At 39.1% G+C, this 15,780-nt stretch overlaps 1 protein-coding gene across 2 annotated transcripts in view; it reads left to right on the forward strand.

Annotated features, from left to right (window-relative positions):
- ACO1 (aconitase 1) overlaps nt 1-15,697 on the forward strand; it is a 35,377-nt gene extending 19,680 nt beyond the window's left edge. For both annotated transcript variants that reach the window (XM_086866650.1, XM_023944422.2), the window contains exons 7-21: nt 730-869; nt 1,832-2,003; nt 2,441-2,541; nt 3,508-3,624; nt 4,868-5,027; nt 7,562-7,697; nt 8,180-8,264; nt 8,549-8,705; nt 9,234-9,358; nt 10,113-10,217; nt 10,884-11,026; nt 12,449-12,596; nt 12,990-13,112; nt 14,042-14,227; nt 14,989-15,697. In XM_086866650.1, coding sequence (XP_086722776.1) covers nt 730-869; nt 1,832-2,003; nt 2,441-2,541; nt 3,508-3,624; nt 4,868-5,027; nt 7,562-7,697; nt 8,180-8,264; nt 8,549-8,705; nt 9,234-9,358; nt 10,113-10,217; nt 10,884-11,026; nt 12,449-12,596; nt 12,990-13,112; nt 14,042-14,227; nt 14,989-15,102 — 2,012 coding nt within the window. In that variant the 3' untranslated portion in view covers nt 15,103-15,697. The remainder of the gene's footprint in view (nt 1-729; nt 870-1,831; nt 2,004-2,440; nt 2,542-3,507; nt 3,625-4,867; nt 5,028-7,561; nt 7,698-8,179; nt 8,265-8,548; nt 8,706-9,233; nt 9,359-10,112; nt 10,218-10,883; nt 11,027-12,448; nt 12,597-12,989; nt 13,113-14,041; nt 14,228-14,988) is intronic.
- The last annotated feature ends 83 nt before the right edge of the window (nt 15,698-15,780 follow it).

Raw genomic sequence — 15,780 nt, forward strand, 5'->3', positions numbered from 1 at the left:
GGACTTTCTACAGGCAAAAAGTTATAAAACTGCTTATTGATTTGGCTGCTTAATGCCAAATTGCTAGGTAATAAATATCATGGTTAAATTACATATGACTATGACATCTCGATATGTTACCTTAATAAATTAGCAACATTAAGTAGTAGCTGGAATTATAATAGTGAAGGTGTGCTTATGCAAAGGTTCTCACCTACATGTTCCCAAACCCTGTTGAAACATGGTGGACATAAGGGAAGATATTTCTGTCTGAGCATGTATCTTTTCTGTTAGCACTCTTTAGTAACATTTCTTTCTTTCTTTGTAATTTCTGAGATTTTGTTTGGTGACCAACAGTCATGGTCTGTATATGTTTCATCCACAACACATCATTCAGTGCCATGTCAGTGGTTCTTGGATTATTGCGTTACATGTTTAAGATATTAAATGAAAGTTTCACATCTGTTATTGTAAAAGTCAAGCATCCTTAGAGTAAGTTACTTAGATTCACCTAATATCCCAGCTAGTGGCTTAGGAACAAGGATGAAAATATGAAACAAAACAAAATTAAAAAGCCAACCTTGCAGCAGCAAGATGAGGAGTGCCTCTTAGCAGAAGACTCAGGCTGTCTGCTTTCTCTCCCCTTTGACACCTTAGAGTACTCATCTGGCAATTGACTTCACGTGTTTATCTCTGACATGTTAGTATATCTTTCCAAATAGTTGCATTGTATCCTCCTGTTGTGTGCAGGTGTGGGTGGCATTGAAGCAGAAGCAGTGATGTTGGGACAGCCGATCAGCATGGTGCTTCCTGAGGTGGTTGGCTATAAGCTGGTAGGAAACCCTCAGCCACTGGTAACATCCACTGACATTGTGCTCACCATTACCAAGGTAAATCACCAAGGGTTGATATTTTTTTCATTACTGCTCAGAGCTAAGCACATTCTGTAGGACAGAGTCAGTGTGCAGAGTGTTTAAGAACCCTGTGTGTCCTTCCAGTAGTAATTTGGAATTTTAAAAATCTTTATCACTGTCTGTGGATTGGAATCATTAAGGATGATTTTCTAAGGCAAATCTGTTTCCCAGAAGCCAGACAAAATATATGTTGGGACATTTTGGAATTCAGAAATGTTTTGGAACAACAGTGCTTTTTCCTCTGCCTCAAAAAAAAAAAACCCTGATGACTTGTTTTTGAAGTCACCACTTAAAATAAGGCAATATAAAAGCTGGAAACCAGACAGTAAGCATTGCATCTGATTTCTTTCATGTGCAAGTGTTTGACTCATGTCATATATTCATAATATGTTCATTCACTCTGTGCATTGCCACTGAATTAAGAGTATTACTGGGTTAGCATTAGTTTTGTTGGAAGTCAGAAGTTCATTACACAATGCAGAAGTCTCTCTCTACAGAGAGACCTTCAAATGGGGAAGGCCAACATTTTGTCATGTTTTTATTCAGATGTTGTGTGTGTTCAGTTTGACTCATGTACTTGTGCAGTTGGTTCTTCCTGTTTTTCCTTCTTCCTGGGTTTGCGGTCTGAAGACTCCCCACACATTTGTCCTCCTCTTAGAACATCACGTTGAGAAAAATACAATTGTAAGATAGTCTAGTTTAAATCAAAGGAAGAGCAAGTTTTAGAAAAAATATGGTCCTACATTGTACCTTATTACTGAACTTTACATCTCTGTGCCCTCATCTTCATGATTTGGTTTAGCAAAAGCTTCCTAATTACAAATGGCTGTAGAAATCTTCACAAGACATTTCTCTGAGTCAAAAGCTGTATTTCATAACAGACATGCTCATGCCATTTGTAACACAGCACTGACACAGGCACTGTATTTTTATAACAGCATCTTCGCCAAGTTGGAGTTGTGGGTAAATTTGTGGAGTTTTTTGGTCCTGGTGTTGCCCAGCTGTCGATTGCTGACCGAGCCACCATTGCCAATATGTGTCCAGAGTATGGAGCAACAGCTGCCTACTTCCCAGTGGATGATATTAGCATTGGGTACCTGATACAAACTGGTGAGTGTAAGAAGAGACCACAAGTTAAGGGGTAATTGAAAGGACTCCAGGTCTTCATTACATCAACAGTAGGATTGAATCAGGTGAAGGCTTCTGAGCTTCAGTTCATTCTTTTACTGATACTTGCTTACTGAGGCTGGTTTTTGCACTTAGGATCCATGTTTAGGAAGAGCTGAACGTTAAACTTTTGTCAGCCTGCCAAAAATCTTAACCTAGGTTGTCCAGATGACAGAAAGAAGAACCCAAGATTTTGTTCTGCAAAAGCCACTAAATCTGCTCAACTGGTGTGTTTTTAGTGGATCCCTAATATTTGTCTTGAAAGGGTCTTGTAGTGCTATTGACAGTGTGCCTGTTATACACTTTTTCTTGTTCTGCCAGATGGTGGTTCCTCCACTTCACTTGCATTTTGGTTTCGTTGTGTCTGGCTTTCATTTTAGGCCGCAACAAAGAGAAGGTTATGTGCACAAAAAGGTATCTTGAGGCTGTGGGAATGCTAAGAGATTTCAAGGACTCCTCTCAGGATCCGGACTTCACACAGGTTAGAAACTACTCTGTCTTCTGGCTCCTATGCTTTATGTCCCTATTTTATTGCGATGACTGTCTGTTTTTCACAGAAACTAAGAAATAGTCTAGGGATTCCTTGCCCTTTGGTTTGGTCTGCACAGATGTTTTATTTTAAGGCCCAGTGCAAAGAGTTAGCTGGCTCTTCAGGTGTGAAAACTTGGATGTAGGTACACATCTACTGTTGCAGGTTCTACAGTTTATTCCATGGAGCTTTGAGAAGTCCTTCCAGACTGAAGAATACTCTGAAGTGTAGCTATGGAGATAATGTGGAAGTTGTGTGTGCAAGCCTTGTTTGCAGTTTTACTCTTTTTCTGTTCAGCCAGTTATTATGTTGGGTGAATCAGGACCCTTAGAAGCCCTGTGTGGTCACCACAGAGCACAAAAGTTAATTCTCTGTTCAAGAAAATTAAGATCTTACGCTGTGCCCAGGAAACTCAAGAATATTCCTGGTTTTCTCTATTTTAAAATTTTATCTTGTAATTTATGTTTGGGTCTGCATGACTATTCAAAAATCTTAGGAGATTTGGAAGGATGTAGAACATTTTGAAAACAAAGTTGGAAAATGGGTGAGGAATGAATTCATAGTCTGCTTTTGTTTGTATCAGTACCAGGATTTATTTGCATAATTTTTTAACCTGCTTCTGGCATGTTAAAAGACAAATTAAAAAATATTTACAGTGCTTAGGTGCTTTAGTTACGTTGGGGTTTTCGGTAACTTTAGGACCTTTGATAGCCATTTGTGTGAGCCGGCAGCATCTAAAATTAGAAGAGTTCCTTTTCTTCTGATTTTCCCATTCTCATTTGTCTTCAATAATTTCTGCAAAGTAGGATGTGCAGACTTAGCATTGATTCAACAGTAGAGGTAAGCATACCTGTGGCTTACCTGGCTTCAACCTATCAGGCAATGCCCGATCACTCTCTGTTTATCTTGCTTGAACAGGTTGTTGAGTTGGATCTCCATACTGTTGTCCCTTGCTGCAGTGGACCAAAAAGACCTCAGGACAAAGTTGCTGTGTCAGATATGAAGAAGGACTTTGAGACTTGTCTGGGAGCCAAGGTAGGAACATTTGTGCAAACAAACTAATGCACGGTTTTGAAAGCTGTCTGGTGTTCAGGAACTACGTTCTGGGCTTGTGTGCTGTTTGTCTACTGAAAAATAAATGAGGATATTTGACTGCAGTTTCAAAAGTGACAGAAGTAATAGGTAGTTTAAATGGGGGTATTGCTCCTCTTGCATAAAAGTGTTCATGAACTACTGGAGTAGTATTTCTTTCTGGTCTTAGGCTTAATATGGTTTTGACATAGACTAGACATTTCTGAACTCTGCTACAATGGGGAGATTGTTAATAGAGGGAGCAAAATACCTGCTGCACTGAGTTCTGAGATAACTATCCAGCTCTTCAGCTCTCCAAGCATTCCAAGCAGGTTATGCCCTGAATCTACAATGTAGTTTTGCAATAAGTATTGAATCTGTTCAGCAGAGCAGAACTGCACGTGTCTCTGTGATTCTTTGATCTTGGTGGTAAGGACAGAAAACAATGACTACATTCTTCATTATCCAGTCAAAAGTGGTCATTGAAAGAAGAGCTAGATTTTTTATTTGAATGAATATTCCTGGATACTTAAGTTTTCTAAAGTTTGAATATTTACCTGATACAGTAACCATCCTTGTTAAAGGCATTACAGAACTCCAGTGATGGAAATCAAGAAACCTAAACTGCAGCAGTTCCAAATAATTCTTGATTTGTTATATTTTCCAAACTTCCAAACAATAAGGTGATCTTATGCTTTCAGATCTCTAAATATGTAACTTTTCATGGCATGAACAGTGCCTTCTTGCTCTTTAGTTTTTTTCCAGCTATCAGACCTTTGCCTCTCAAACCAGCTCCTGGTATACATTCAAGCTGTTTGGTAATCCTGGCTTAAAAATTTTACATGTTATGCTAAAATCTCGGACTAAGACTAAGTACTAAGACTATGTGCCATCAGGAATCTGTAACATACAGGAATAAGAAGCATCTGAGAAATCCAAAGAATACCAATGTCTATTGCTGCAAAGGCTGGCTGTTTTACCAGTAAACAGGATGAGAAACTCCAGAAAAAATAATTTTTGTCCACCATTTTGGTTGACCAGAGATGCAAGCCTTCACCATCAGACATAAAAGAATAAACATGGATGTAACTAACAGATGCTTCTACTTGGTGAACAAAGTATACTTTGTTCACCAAGTCCATACTAATGTTCAGTCAAAACATTTATGTTAACCACTCCTTTTTATTCTTATCTTCTCCTCCTACAGCAAGGATTCAAGGGATTCCAAATTGCCCCAGACCGACACAACAGCACAGTCAAATTTAATTTTGAGGGCCGTGACTTCGAGCTCGCTCATGGTTCAGTAGTGATTGCTGCCATTACAAGCTGCACAAACACCAGTAATCCCTCAGTTATGTTGGGTGCAGGTAAGCTGATTTGCCCAGTGTGCAGTAGTTTCTCTATGGCTCTGGATGTGTGTCCTAAAGATAGCAACAACAGTGATGTAATTCAATGTGCACAGTGCTGGTTTTGTCATTTGGAGTGCTAAAACTGAGCTTAGTTTCTAAGGGACTCAGACTCATGACTTAGTTTCAGAAGGACTTGTAGAAGTGGTAGCTAGAAATGTAGGTTAACAAAAAGGTATTCTTCCTGCATTGTCTTTTCTACAAGGCTAGCGGGAACATAATTAAACAACACTTTTGACACTTTTCCAAATGCACAGAAGCTGATATATAAGGCTAAGAAGAGGCTGTTGAAAGTCCAGCCAGAAGAGGGGCAGTAAAGAATGGTCTTTTGGGGCAAGTCTGAAGGTGCTTGATCTGTCAGCAGAGTGAAAATCACACATTTAGCTAGAGGTTGCCCTCTAAGGTTGTTACAAGAGTCTGGGGGCATGGTAGGTGTGAGTAGAGGAAGCAAATTTTATTCTCAGGAATTGCCAGCTTTCAGAGCCTTTTCATTTACATCTTAACTGCATCCAAGAGGAGGCCAGAGGTGAGCTTGGTATGTACCACTAGAGAACAGTTTGTCTGAAATGGTTGTGTAAAGTTTCAGGTCAGGAGATTGTTAATTTTTAACATGACTAGTCTGGGCAGAAAATTTGTCATTCCTAATGTGTGATTCTGGCAACAAAATAGGAATGAAGAGTGTCAGCTCAAAGGGTTCAGTCTATACTGGACAAATTTGACCCCATTTCCCAGGTGCTTGGCTACATGTTTACGTATTTCTTTCTTTCCTCTGCAAACATATACATAGATGGTATCTGTTGCTGTAGGATCATCACTGGATAAAGGCTTACTAGTTGGTCAGACTGCTCATGTGATGCAGACTTCATTCCTACAAAGGTCAGAAGGGATGTACATTGTGCAATACAAAAGCCCTTCACCAGAGTGTATTATTTCTGGTTAAAGTAACATAATTTGTCTTAGTTCCAGTGTGGTGCTGAAAAGCTTTTGGGTTGTCAACAGTCACTTAGTGTTTGGGTTTTTGATGTGATATTTATCACCTTTTTTTAGACTAACATCTATCTTTGCATACTTTACATACCAGCAGTTCACTCCCCTCCCAGGCCAAATGTCTTTTAAACTCTAGCAACAGGTTCAAAGTCCATCATAAACTACGATGTGGGGAAAAAGAGAAGCAGGAGAGACCTGCTCGTTTTCTTACCATTTTGAGAGGAACAGAGTTGAACAAGGTGTCTAATCCACTTGCCCTTAACAGGACAGCAAAAACAGCATACCTCTTTCCTCAGTTCTACTCTGCATTATCACAGAAATAGATCTTCCAAGGATGAAGAGATAGGTTTTCTCAGGCAGACTCTGTTGACTCTGTTTGCCTTGTCTATTTCCTTAGTTCTAGGTGGGTGTATCCCTCAGTTGTGCCTCTTGAGGATAGTTTCCTCTAGTGTTCGGCTCCCAGGCTAATGACATGCATTTTTAGCTTTCTGTGAGGCAGTAAGGGATACTGATGTTTTAACCATCTTGGCTTAATAGCTCTATGGGTTTAAAGTGTGGAATGCTCTGCAGATATAAATAAAGTTGGTGCTTCGAGTGCATTCACTACTGTGTAATGCACAGCACTCTGAAGAATGTAGCCCTAAGGATCTTGGTGAATGTACTCAGATTTAGTGGCTGCTCTCACCTTTGCTGCCTTTCTGTACAGCAGCATTTATGTTTTGATGACATCTTCCTGTTGGAGATCATGTTGGATCAAAGCACAGCTTATTTCTATTTTCTTATCTAAATGAATGTCACGTGTGAGGGGGAAAATGCATGATGGGAATGTGAAGTTTTGCATAGTTTGCCTATCTGCTGCTTTTTTTTATGTTCACCCTGGAAAAGAACAGAACATTCATCTCTGTATGGACAATTCAAGGAATTTCAACGGAAGGAATTCAGGATAAATGCATGTCTAGTAACACATTCCACTGATATATCTCTATGAATATTACAAAGCCAGGAATGGTTAAACAGCACTTGTGCAACGAACTGTGGATTGTGAGATGGCTTGTTTGTGGCAAGGGCCAGTGTTTGTGCTCTCATAGCTTTCTGCTCCTGAGAGCACAAAGTCCTATGCTGGAAGTTGTTTCTTCTCTGGGTTACTAGACCACAGGAAGTGAGAACTTAACAGTTCTTCACTGCATTTTCTGTGAGACATTTGTCTTACAAATAACGTCCTGAATTTTGAATGTCTACTTGCTGCTCCAGGGAGCGCATCTTATTGAATGCAACTTCCATTATCTTTCTAGTGGAAGAGAAATTGCAGGCTGAATCTACAGTTCAACAGAGCACTTGTCCTCTAGCTGGTTATCACAAAATTAGTGTTGTTGGTTCACTGTACAACTGTTTCATTGCTAGTGTGCATTTTCTGTTCCCAGTTATTTACTGGTACTTCTCTTACCATGCTTATCCACCAAACTATCTCGTTTTCAGGAAAATCTGCAGCTATCCTCTGTATTTTTCAGGATTGCTTGCTAAGAAAGCCGTCGAAGCTGGTTTGACAGTGAAGCCGTACATTAAAACTAGCCTGTCCCCAGGAAGCGGGGTTGTCACTTACTATCTGAGGGAGAGTGGAGTTATGCGTTACCTTTCTCAGCTGGGGTAGGAGTGCTTTTCTTACTGCTGTCCTATGGTTGCTTAACTAAAAACAGTGTCTACAAATGATGCAATAGAGTAACTATCTCTCTGTGCATCTTAAAAGATATTGCGTATTATGGTGTGGTCCTGCATAAGTGAGCACGCTGCTGTTGTGCTGGCTGGCTTTGTACAATGATGAAGGCCTGCTGTAACTTCTTGAAGACTTATGTTCTTAAGCAGGAGAATCGGCTATTTTCAAGACTAATTGTTTTGAAACAGTGTAAATCACACTTCTTCCTCTTGCTAGATTACATATTTCGCATTCTGTGTGCACGGACAGTCACTGCAGTGGTAAAAATAGAGCATTTCAAAAATGCTGTTTTCAGCAGCATTTCATTTGTTAAAGCAGTACTTCTCCTGAAAGTAACCATTGCCAACTGCTGAGTGGTTGAATGCCTTGCTCCAACGTAGCATTTTGTTCACTGTTATTTTTGTGCTTTGTGTAGGTTTGATGTGGTGGGTTATGGCTGTATGACATGTATTGGCAATAGTGGGCCCCTACCGGAGTCTGTTGTTGAGGCCATTACACAGGTATGTAGTTTTCCCTGGGCAGCTCATTTATGTGAGCTGTTCTCTGCTGTGTGCTCTTCTGAGATGTATTACATTGTGTGTACAGAACTGTCTTCTCAGCTCTGTACAGAGTAAATTCAGTCTATATTCTCTTTTCTGTGGGAAATGTTTTGGGATTATTCAGAAGAAGACAGTTCCGTGACTTGTCTTTGTTGTTGCAGTGTAGTGGGGCCCTGCAGATTTGCTCTGTGTGTGTGGACTCTGCAAGCAGCTGACCTATCTTTGTCTCAACCTTCATCTTACAGGGAGACCTTGTGGCAGTGGGTGTGTTGTCTGGCAATAGGAATTTTGAAGGGCGTGTCCATCCCAACACCCGTGCCAACTACCTGGCTTCCCCACCGCTGGTAATAGCCTATGCAATTGCCGGGACCATCCGGATTGACTTTGAGAAAGAGCCTTTAGGTAAGACAGTGTTGGGATGCTTCTCTTCACAGCTTAAGAGCTAAACTGTCCGGAATTAAGCACTTTTAGAAATATTTGCCCTAGGGAAGTGCTTTAAGGTGCTAAATAACGCTAGGAGACAAATCTTGCAATTGTTAAGAGAGATACAAGGAGTCAGTATGATGGAGAAAGAATAGTGCTCAAACTTGGCTTCCCCCTAATTCTACTGGGTTGCATTTCTGGTTATAGCTGGGTGATAGTCTTTCAAGAGCCAAGTTAGTAGATTTTCTTTGTGAAGATGACCTTCAAAGATCCTTTTCAGCATAAATTCTTTAAATTATTCTGGAAGGCCATTGCAAGTCAAAAAAGAAGGGTTATGTACAGTTATTATAAAGTTTGACACGCTTTTCTATCAAACCCTTGTAAGTGAAATAAAGTGTGTCTTGTGAGTGTTACAAGGAACACTTAGCCAGAGAACACAGTGGTAAGCTTTTTTTTCTTCTTAATGAAAAATTTATGCAACAAAATTAACAATACCATTTTATACAGGAATAAATTCTTCGGGGAAGAAGATTTTCCTGAAAGATATCTGGCCAACAAGAAATGAGATTCAGGCTGTTGAGCGTCAATTTGTTATTCCTGGGATGTTCAAGGAGGTCTATGAAAAAATAGAGGTGAATTAATCCTCTTGGCAGTAGTTTGATTAATGTACTGTGCCGTTCTGAAGTTATTCAATAAGACAATCATGATAATGAAATGAACCTTTTTCATCTCTAGGTTTTGCTCTCATTATGACAGATATTCAAATGAGGATTTTTAAAAAAAAACCTTCTGGATAATTAATTATTTCAGACAGTCATGTTTTGAAAATTGCTCCTTATGATACTTTTAATGTGACATGTAGATGATATGTTTTTAATAGCCATCCCTAGATGATACTAGAAGGTAGAATATTCCAGCTTCACAGATGTTTGATTTTTTTTTCAGCTATCATAAAATTCATTTGCATTAACTAATAGGATTGATATCAGAAAAAGAACTTTTACTTGGTAATATCTTCCTCCAAATCTTTCTCAAGAGTTGAAACAAAATATGTTTATGTTAGGGAAGCTTCTTAAGATTACTTACATACACAATGGAGAATTATAAAGTGTTATCTGTGTGCATAGTACAGGTTATTCTGAGAAAACAGAATGAATGTCATTCTTTTGTAATGAAGTGAGGCTTTTCCTAAATCTTTTAACAGGTATAATAACTAAAAAAACACTCCCAAACATAATGTAAATTTTTATGGGCATTTCCCAAAGTACACTAAGAAATACATAAGGCTTTAGCTAAAGTAAAATTTGTAATTTTACCTGTATTCTGAAATATTTACATTGCTTCTGAAAACTTTAGAAAGCGTTGAAAGGATTTTGTGTTTTTCAGACAGTAAACAAAGCTTGGAATGCCTTAGATGCTCCTTCAGATAAACTGTATACTTGGAATCCCAAGTCTACTTATATCAAGTCTCCTCCTTTCTTTGATGGTCTGGTACGTACGTGCTTTCCCTTTGAATCAAGCCAAAGTGTGCAGTGATCTTGACTCACTGAAGGTGAAGTAAAGCCACTTCAAGGGGCCTGAGAGGATTCATAAAAGCCTATTGAGGCCTTGGTTCTTACATGTTAGAATTGAGCTATTGTGTTCATTTTAATACAAAGGCATGAGTGAATCTCAAAGTTGTAAGGATTCCCTTTCACTTCAGTGCTCTTGAAAAGTCTGCTTTTACTTTTAAGTTGAAATACTTCTAAACAGTCACAAAACAAGTGAAGAAAAAAACAAGGAAATGAAATGCACTGTTCTTCCTGCTTCCATGTTGCACCAAATAGCTCAGTGCTTGAATTGCTAATTCAGTGCCATTTAAAAGTAAACGGAAATTTTAACGCGTGCACATGTCTAGGAATCTTCGATGCGTGTATCACAGGAAGCCTTGGGTGGATTTTTTTGTCTCCTCTATTTTCTTCATGCATGAACCTGCTGGCAGACAGCCAGGGCATCATATTTGTTCAAGAACATAAACATTCTTAATAGTGTTGGGTTTTTTCTTTCTCCTAACTTGTATACAAAAGGGAGACTTTATTTTGCAATTTGCACTTGTTTGAGAAAGGTAAAGGAATAATTTTTCATACGTTAATTGTTTTGTTTATATTTATGGCTTAGACTTTGGCTCTTCAGACCCCAAAAACAATAGAAGATGCTTATGTCTTGTTGAGTTTTGGGGATTCTGTGACAACTGACCACATATCTCCAGCTGGGAACATAGCAAGAAATAGTCCTGCAGCCCGTTATTTGACCAGCAGAGGGTAAGCACTGCTTCTTGCTCTTGTCATACATTGGGAAGAGAGCACAAACCACAACTACTATACCATGTTACAGGCACACATACCTTCTGTCTGTTCACATACACTTACATACCTTGACAGCTGCCTAGACAACATATAAGAAGGCAAAACATTTCTCTTTGTGCTGCTTCAGCAGCTCTCACTAAGTGTAAGAAGAGAATAGAGTGTGTACATCTGTTATCATTGTAGAGCTAAAGACATTTTTATGGAAATAGGGGAAGAAGATGACTTACTGCAAAAACTGGCCTCTACATTTATTCATAAATAAGGGAATCAAGATCTGTCCCTCTATCAAAGCAAAATGACCATTTTCATTAGTGCCAAAAATGGGTTTTATATTAATTTCTTCTAGCATGTACAACTATTTCACATATCTAGGCTCTTAGGCACTACAGAACATCCAGAAGTTTAGGTTTCAGTGCAGCTGCAATGACTGGCGAATCTGTTGTGACTGGAGTCCAAACTCCTGTAAAATGTTCATCTTTTTCTATGGCCAGAATGTCAGTTTAGTACTTGGGGTTCAGCTTAAGGCAAGAGAAGGACTTACCTCTTTGACCTATTCAGGCTTCACAGGTAATATAATGCTTTTATCCTCTGATTTAGCACTTCTTAAAACTTCAGTGGTGTTTCGAGCAACAGCACTGACATAAAAAAAAAAAGATGTAACTCACTAAACCTAATAATTTTGGAAAGACAATTGATTAAAACAGCATAATATATTGAAAACCAGCTGCTCTGGACTCTCTCACGGCCTGCTATCAGTTACTTGGAAATCTGAATAGTCCTACATGCATTACAAAAGATACATTTTATGTCATAGCTGTGGTTTGGATGTAGCCCAATGCAAACAGTCTAATTTTCTGTCACATTCCAGTGCATTTTTTGTTTGCTGGTTAGGCTGGAGTGTCCCCTCATTCTCATATTTCTGTTTGCAAGTGAAATTTTCTTCTGTAGTTCCAACTTGCAGCAGAGATTCTTGCTGCCTTTTTGATATTTAGCACAGTTCAGTGCCCTTGTTCTAGATGTTATAGTAGTATAAATAACGAGGATCTTCAGGAATCAGTAATTAAGAAAAAAAATTGTGTTGCGTCTGCTGAGTTAATGTGAATTATATCCTTGCATCTGTTGGATACTCTTTGTAGGGCAAGAGTTGAGACTATTGTGGAAACTGCTTTTTCTGACCAAACTGTAGCTATTTGTAAATTACTTTTCTTTTCCTTCAAAACAACTCAAAGGAGAAATATTGGGTAACTGGATACTGCTGCTGGGGTAGAAACTACATATGTACCTGCCTTAGAAACACCAGTTTATTACTTTCTTTTTTTAGAGCAAAGTGCTTTTAGTCTAAAACCAACAGCTTCCTTTCTACTTTTCCCTTAATAGCTTGACTCCTCGAGAGTTCAATTCTTACGGCTCCCGCAGAGGGAACGATGCTGTCATGGCCAGAGGGACATTTGCAAACATTCGCTTGGTCAACAAGTTTATTGATAAACAAGGACCTCAGACTATCCATTTCCCTTCTGGGGAAATTGTAAGTACACATGCTGCTCTAAACTGCTTACAACCGAGTGGATTGGTGCTGGCTTTCCTTCTTACCAGCTTAGTAATTTACTTCAGTACCTTCTAAGCAAAGCTAGTTGAGGGGGCAGGAGCTGACTCAGGGAAGCAGTCACATGCACCTTCAGGCACATCAGTGGTGAGTGTAACCACTGTAAAAGCACCAGTGGAAGGTGCAGGTTTGTGTTGGGAATGAGATCAGACTAGAAGCCACAAAGTGCTGTATGGTTCAATGTCCTGAAAGTGCTGCTTGGTGGAAGTTGTGGGCTTCAATTGTTTATGTGGGGACACTTCTGTTTCCTCCTTTCCCTGGAGTTGTGCTTCTACCTGCAAAAAGTTTACAAAGCATTTGGCATTTTTATTCCAGCTGGATGTGTTTGATGCTGCAGAAAGATACAAGCAGGCTGGTCATCCTCTGATTGTGCTGGCTGGGAAGGAATATGGTGCAGGAAGTTCCAGAGACTGGGCTGCTAAAGGACCCTTCCTCTTGGTGAGTGGCAACAGTAAACTAGGAGAACAGTATTAACAGTGTACTTGTTTGTCAGTAACACTACTTGTGACCAAATCCTGAGTAGCTCATTCTCATTTTTGGTAGAAAGAGCTGTTTTGAAATCTCAGCTACCTCCAAGAGCCACAGTAGATCTGCAAAAGCTATTCAACATTAATAGATCTTGTTCTGACTGGAAGGCTTTACTGATCTTCATCTAGAAATCCACAAGGCCACACTAGAAAGGCCCAGTTTTTACTTCCACTTTCCATAACCCCATAAACCATAGGTCTGCTTTCAGCAGCATCCTTAAGCTCACTTACAAGGAAACTAGAAAGTGTAAGAGAAGAGTATCAGTGAAAATTAAATTTAGCATGGCTTCACTGTGGGAGCCAAATAGATATCCACATACAGTGAAATACCTGTTTCTTTCTTTGTCTGTCCAGTCTTACACTGTTTGCAGCAAGAACTCTGATTCAAGCTTTCTTGCATTATTCGAGAAAGTTTTATGAGAGTTGGTGTTTAAGCTCATCTAGGTGTTTGGAGATTTTTTTCTGGTAATGAGTTTTTGTGTTGAATGTATTAACATGTAAAATTTTCAAAATTATTTAAACTGCATGCTTACAGTAGAGCAACACTGAATTAGGAAGAGTTGTGGAAATGACTAGTGGTGCTCTGCATAAGACCTAATAAATTAGATGCAGGATTCCTGAGAAAACATGTTGCTTTTTTGAGTCAGGCTTCTTTTAAAGAGGTGTGAAAGTTAATGTACAATCAAGTCATCCTGGACAGTTTGCTGTCAGACAGATCTGCTGACTACAGTAGCTGGTAAATGAAATGGGGGGGACCACAAACAAACCACTTTTCTCCTTTTGAGTACAGAAAGACTGTTATGAACTATGAAATAACTCAACCTATTGTGCATCTCCCAGGGTGTCAAGGCTGTGCTTGCTGAAAGCTATGAAAGAATTCATCGAAGCAACCTAGTAGGAATGGGAGTGATTCCTCTGCAGTATTTACCTGGAGAGGATGCAGGAACTTTAGGACTCACTGGACGGGAGCGTTACACGATTATCATTCCTGAAAAACTAAGACCACAGATGAATGTCCAGATTAAGGTACGAGACTTGTAAGAGCAGAATTTCTGAATCACTTAATATTACTCTAAATTACTTGTCCCTTCAAAACATATGCTGTCACATGTTTTGCTGTTCAAAACATATGGCAGTCAGATTCACTTAAACCAGGGAGAAAACTGAGATGGTGAAGGAAATTGACCGAGTCATTCTAATAGAGATTAAACTGGAGGAAGGTACAATTAGCTTAGATACAAGGAATAATTTGAGATGAGGCACTGGAACTACTGCCCAGAGAAGCTGTGGATTCCTTCTCCCTGGAAGGGTTCAAGGTCAGGTTGGATAAGGCTTTGAGCAACCTTCTCTTGTGGGAATGTTTCCTGCCCATGGCAGTGGGGGTTTGAACTAGATGATCCTTAATGTCCCTTCCAGCCCAAACCATTTTATGATTTACTATGACAGGCTATAAAAGCAGGATGCTCAAACTGTTTTAATTAACACAAAGCCATCCTGTCTTTTTGGACCAGTCACTCAAAGTCCACTATAAGTTTCTCAGTTATAAATGAAGCAGCAAATGCAATGAGACGACATACTGTGTCTGTTATGCTCTGTTTTAAACCACTTTCTTCTCAAGCAGCTTCCTGCAGTCTAGTGTGGATAGAAGTACTGGTGCCTGTTCACTTTAGCTTTCTATCACAATTTTTTAAGGTAGCAAAACTATCCTAGTAGTCCTTATTTTACTATGATATCTAGTAACATGTGCAAGGTTCTGCTGCTTGAATGACTTTCTTTGACCCTAACAGCTGGACACCGGGAAAACCTTTCATGCAATCATGAGATTTGACACTGATGTGGAGCTTACTTACTTCCACAACGGCGGCATTCTGAACTACATGATCCGGAAAATGGCATCCTAATCAAAAAAAGATTAAGCAAAAAGGTCCAGGTACAAGCCTGCTTCTCCTGAGCACAATGAAACTATAGTAATCGTGCATTTCAAAGTGTGAACCATAAAGTGAGCAATTTTTTTCTGTCAATTGTATTAGAAGGCTTGTTTACAGTGCTGAATTTTTCTGTGTATCAGGAAACTGGACACACCCATATAAAGTAAACAGCATTTATTAACTGTTTTGTATGGCAATTGGCTTGACTTACTGTAGAACACAGTGCAAAAGTCATTAAAATACTGCTGGCATCTGTAGAACCATTGAAGATCACGAGCTGATTTCATGTATTTGATCCACTTAGGTTTGACTCAGAAGTTAAGTTCTATGCTCTCATCAGTGACTTAGAAATTAACTGACAGTATAAAAAAATTTTTATTCCTTTCTGATTACCTGACACTGACTTGCTTTCTTATTCAGCTAAACAGAATCTGAATCTAATATTGAAATTATTTAGCTGCTTATTAATTTTAAAAAATGTGAACTCTGTTTAAGATCTAAGCCTTTATGGAAAGGTGGACTTATTGGGGATATTTCTAATAAATAAAATTAAATTTATTTTTAAAAAGCTTGGTAGTTCTGTCATTTTATCCTTGGTTTTGGAGAGCTCCTCTAGTAAATCTGTCAGAGGCCCACCATGATGCTGCAGGG

Source organism: Cyanistes caeruleus, chromosome Z (assembly GCF_971803275.1).
Source record: "Cyanistes caeruleus chromosome Z, bCyaCae1.hap1.1, whole genome shotgun sequence".
Lineage (NCBI taxonomy): Eukaryota > Metazoa > Chordata > Aves > Passeriformes > Paridae > Cyanistes > Cyanistes caeruleus.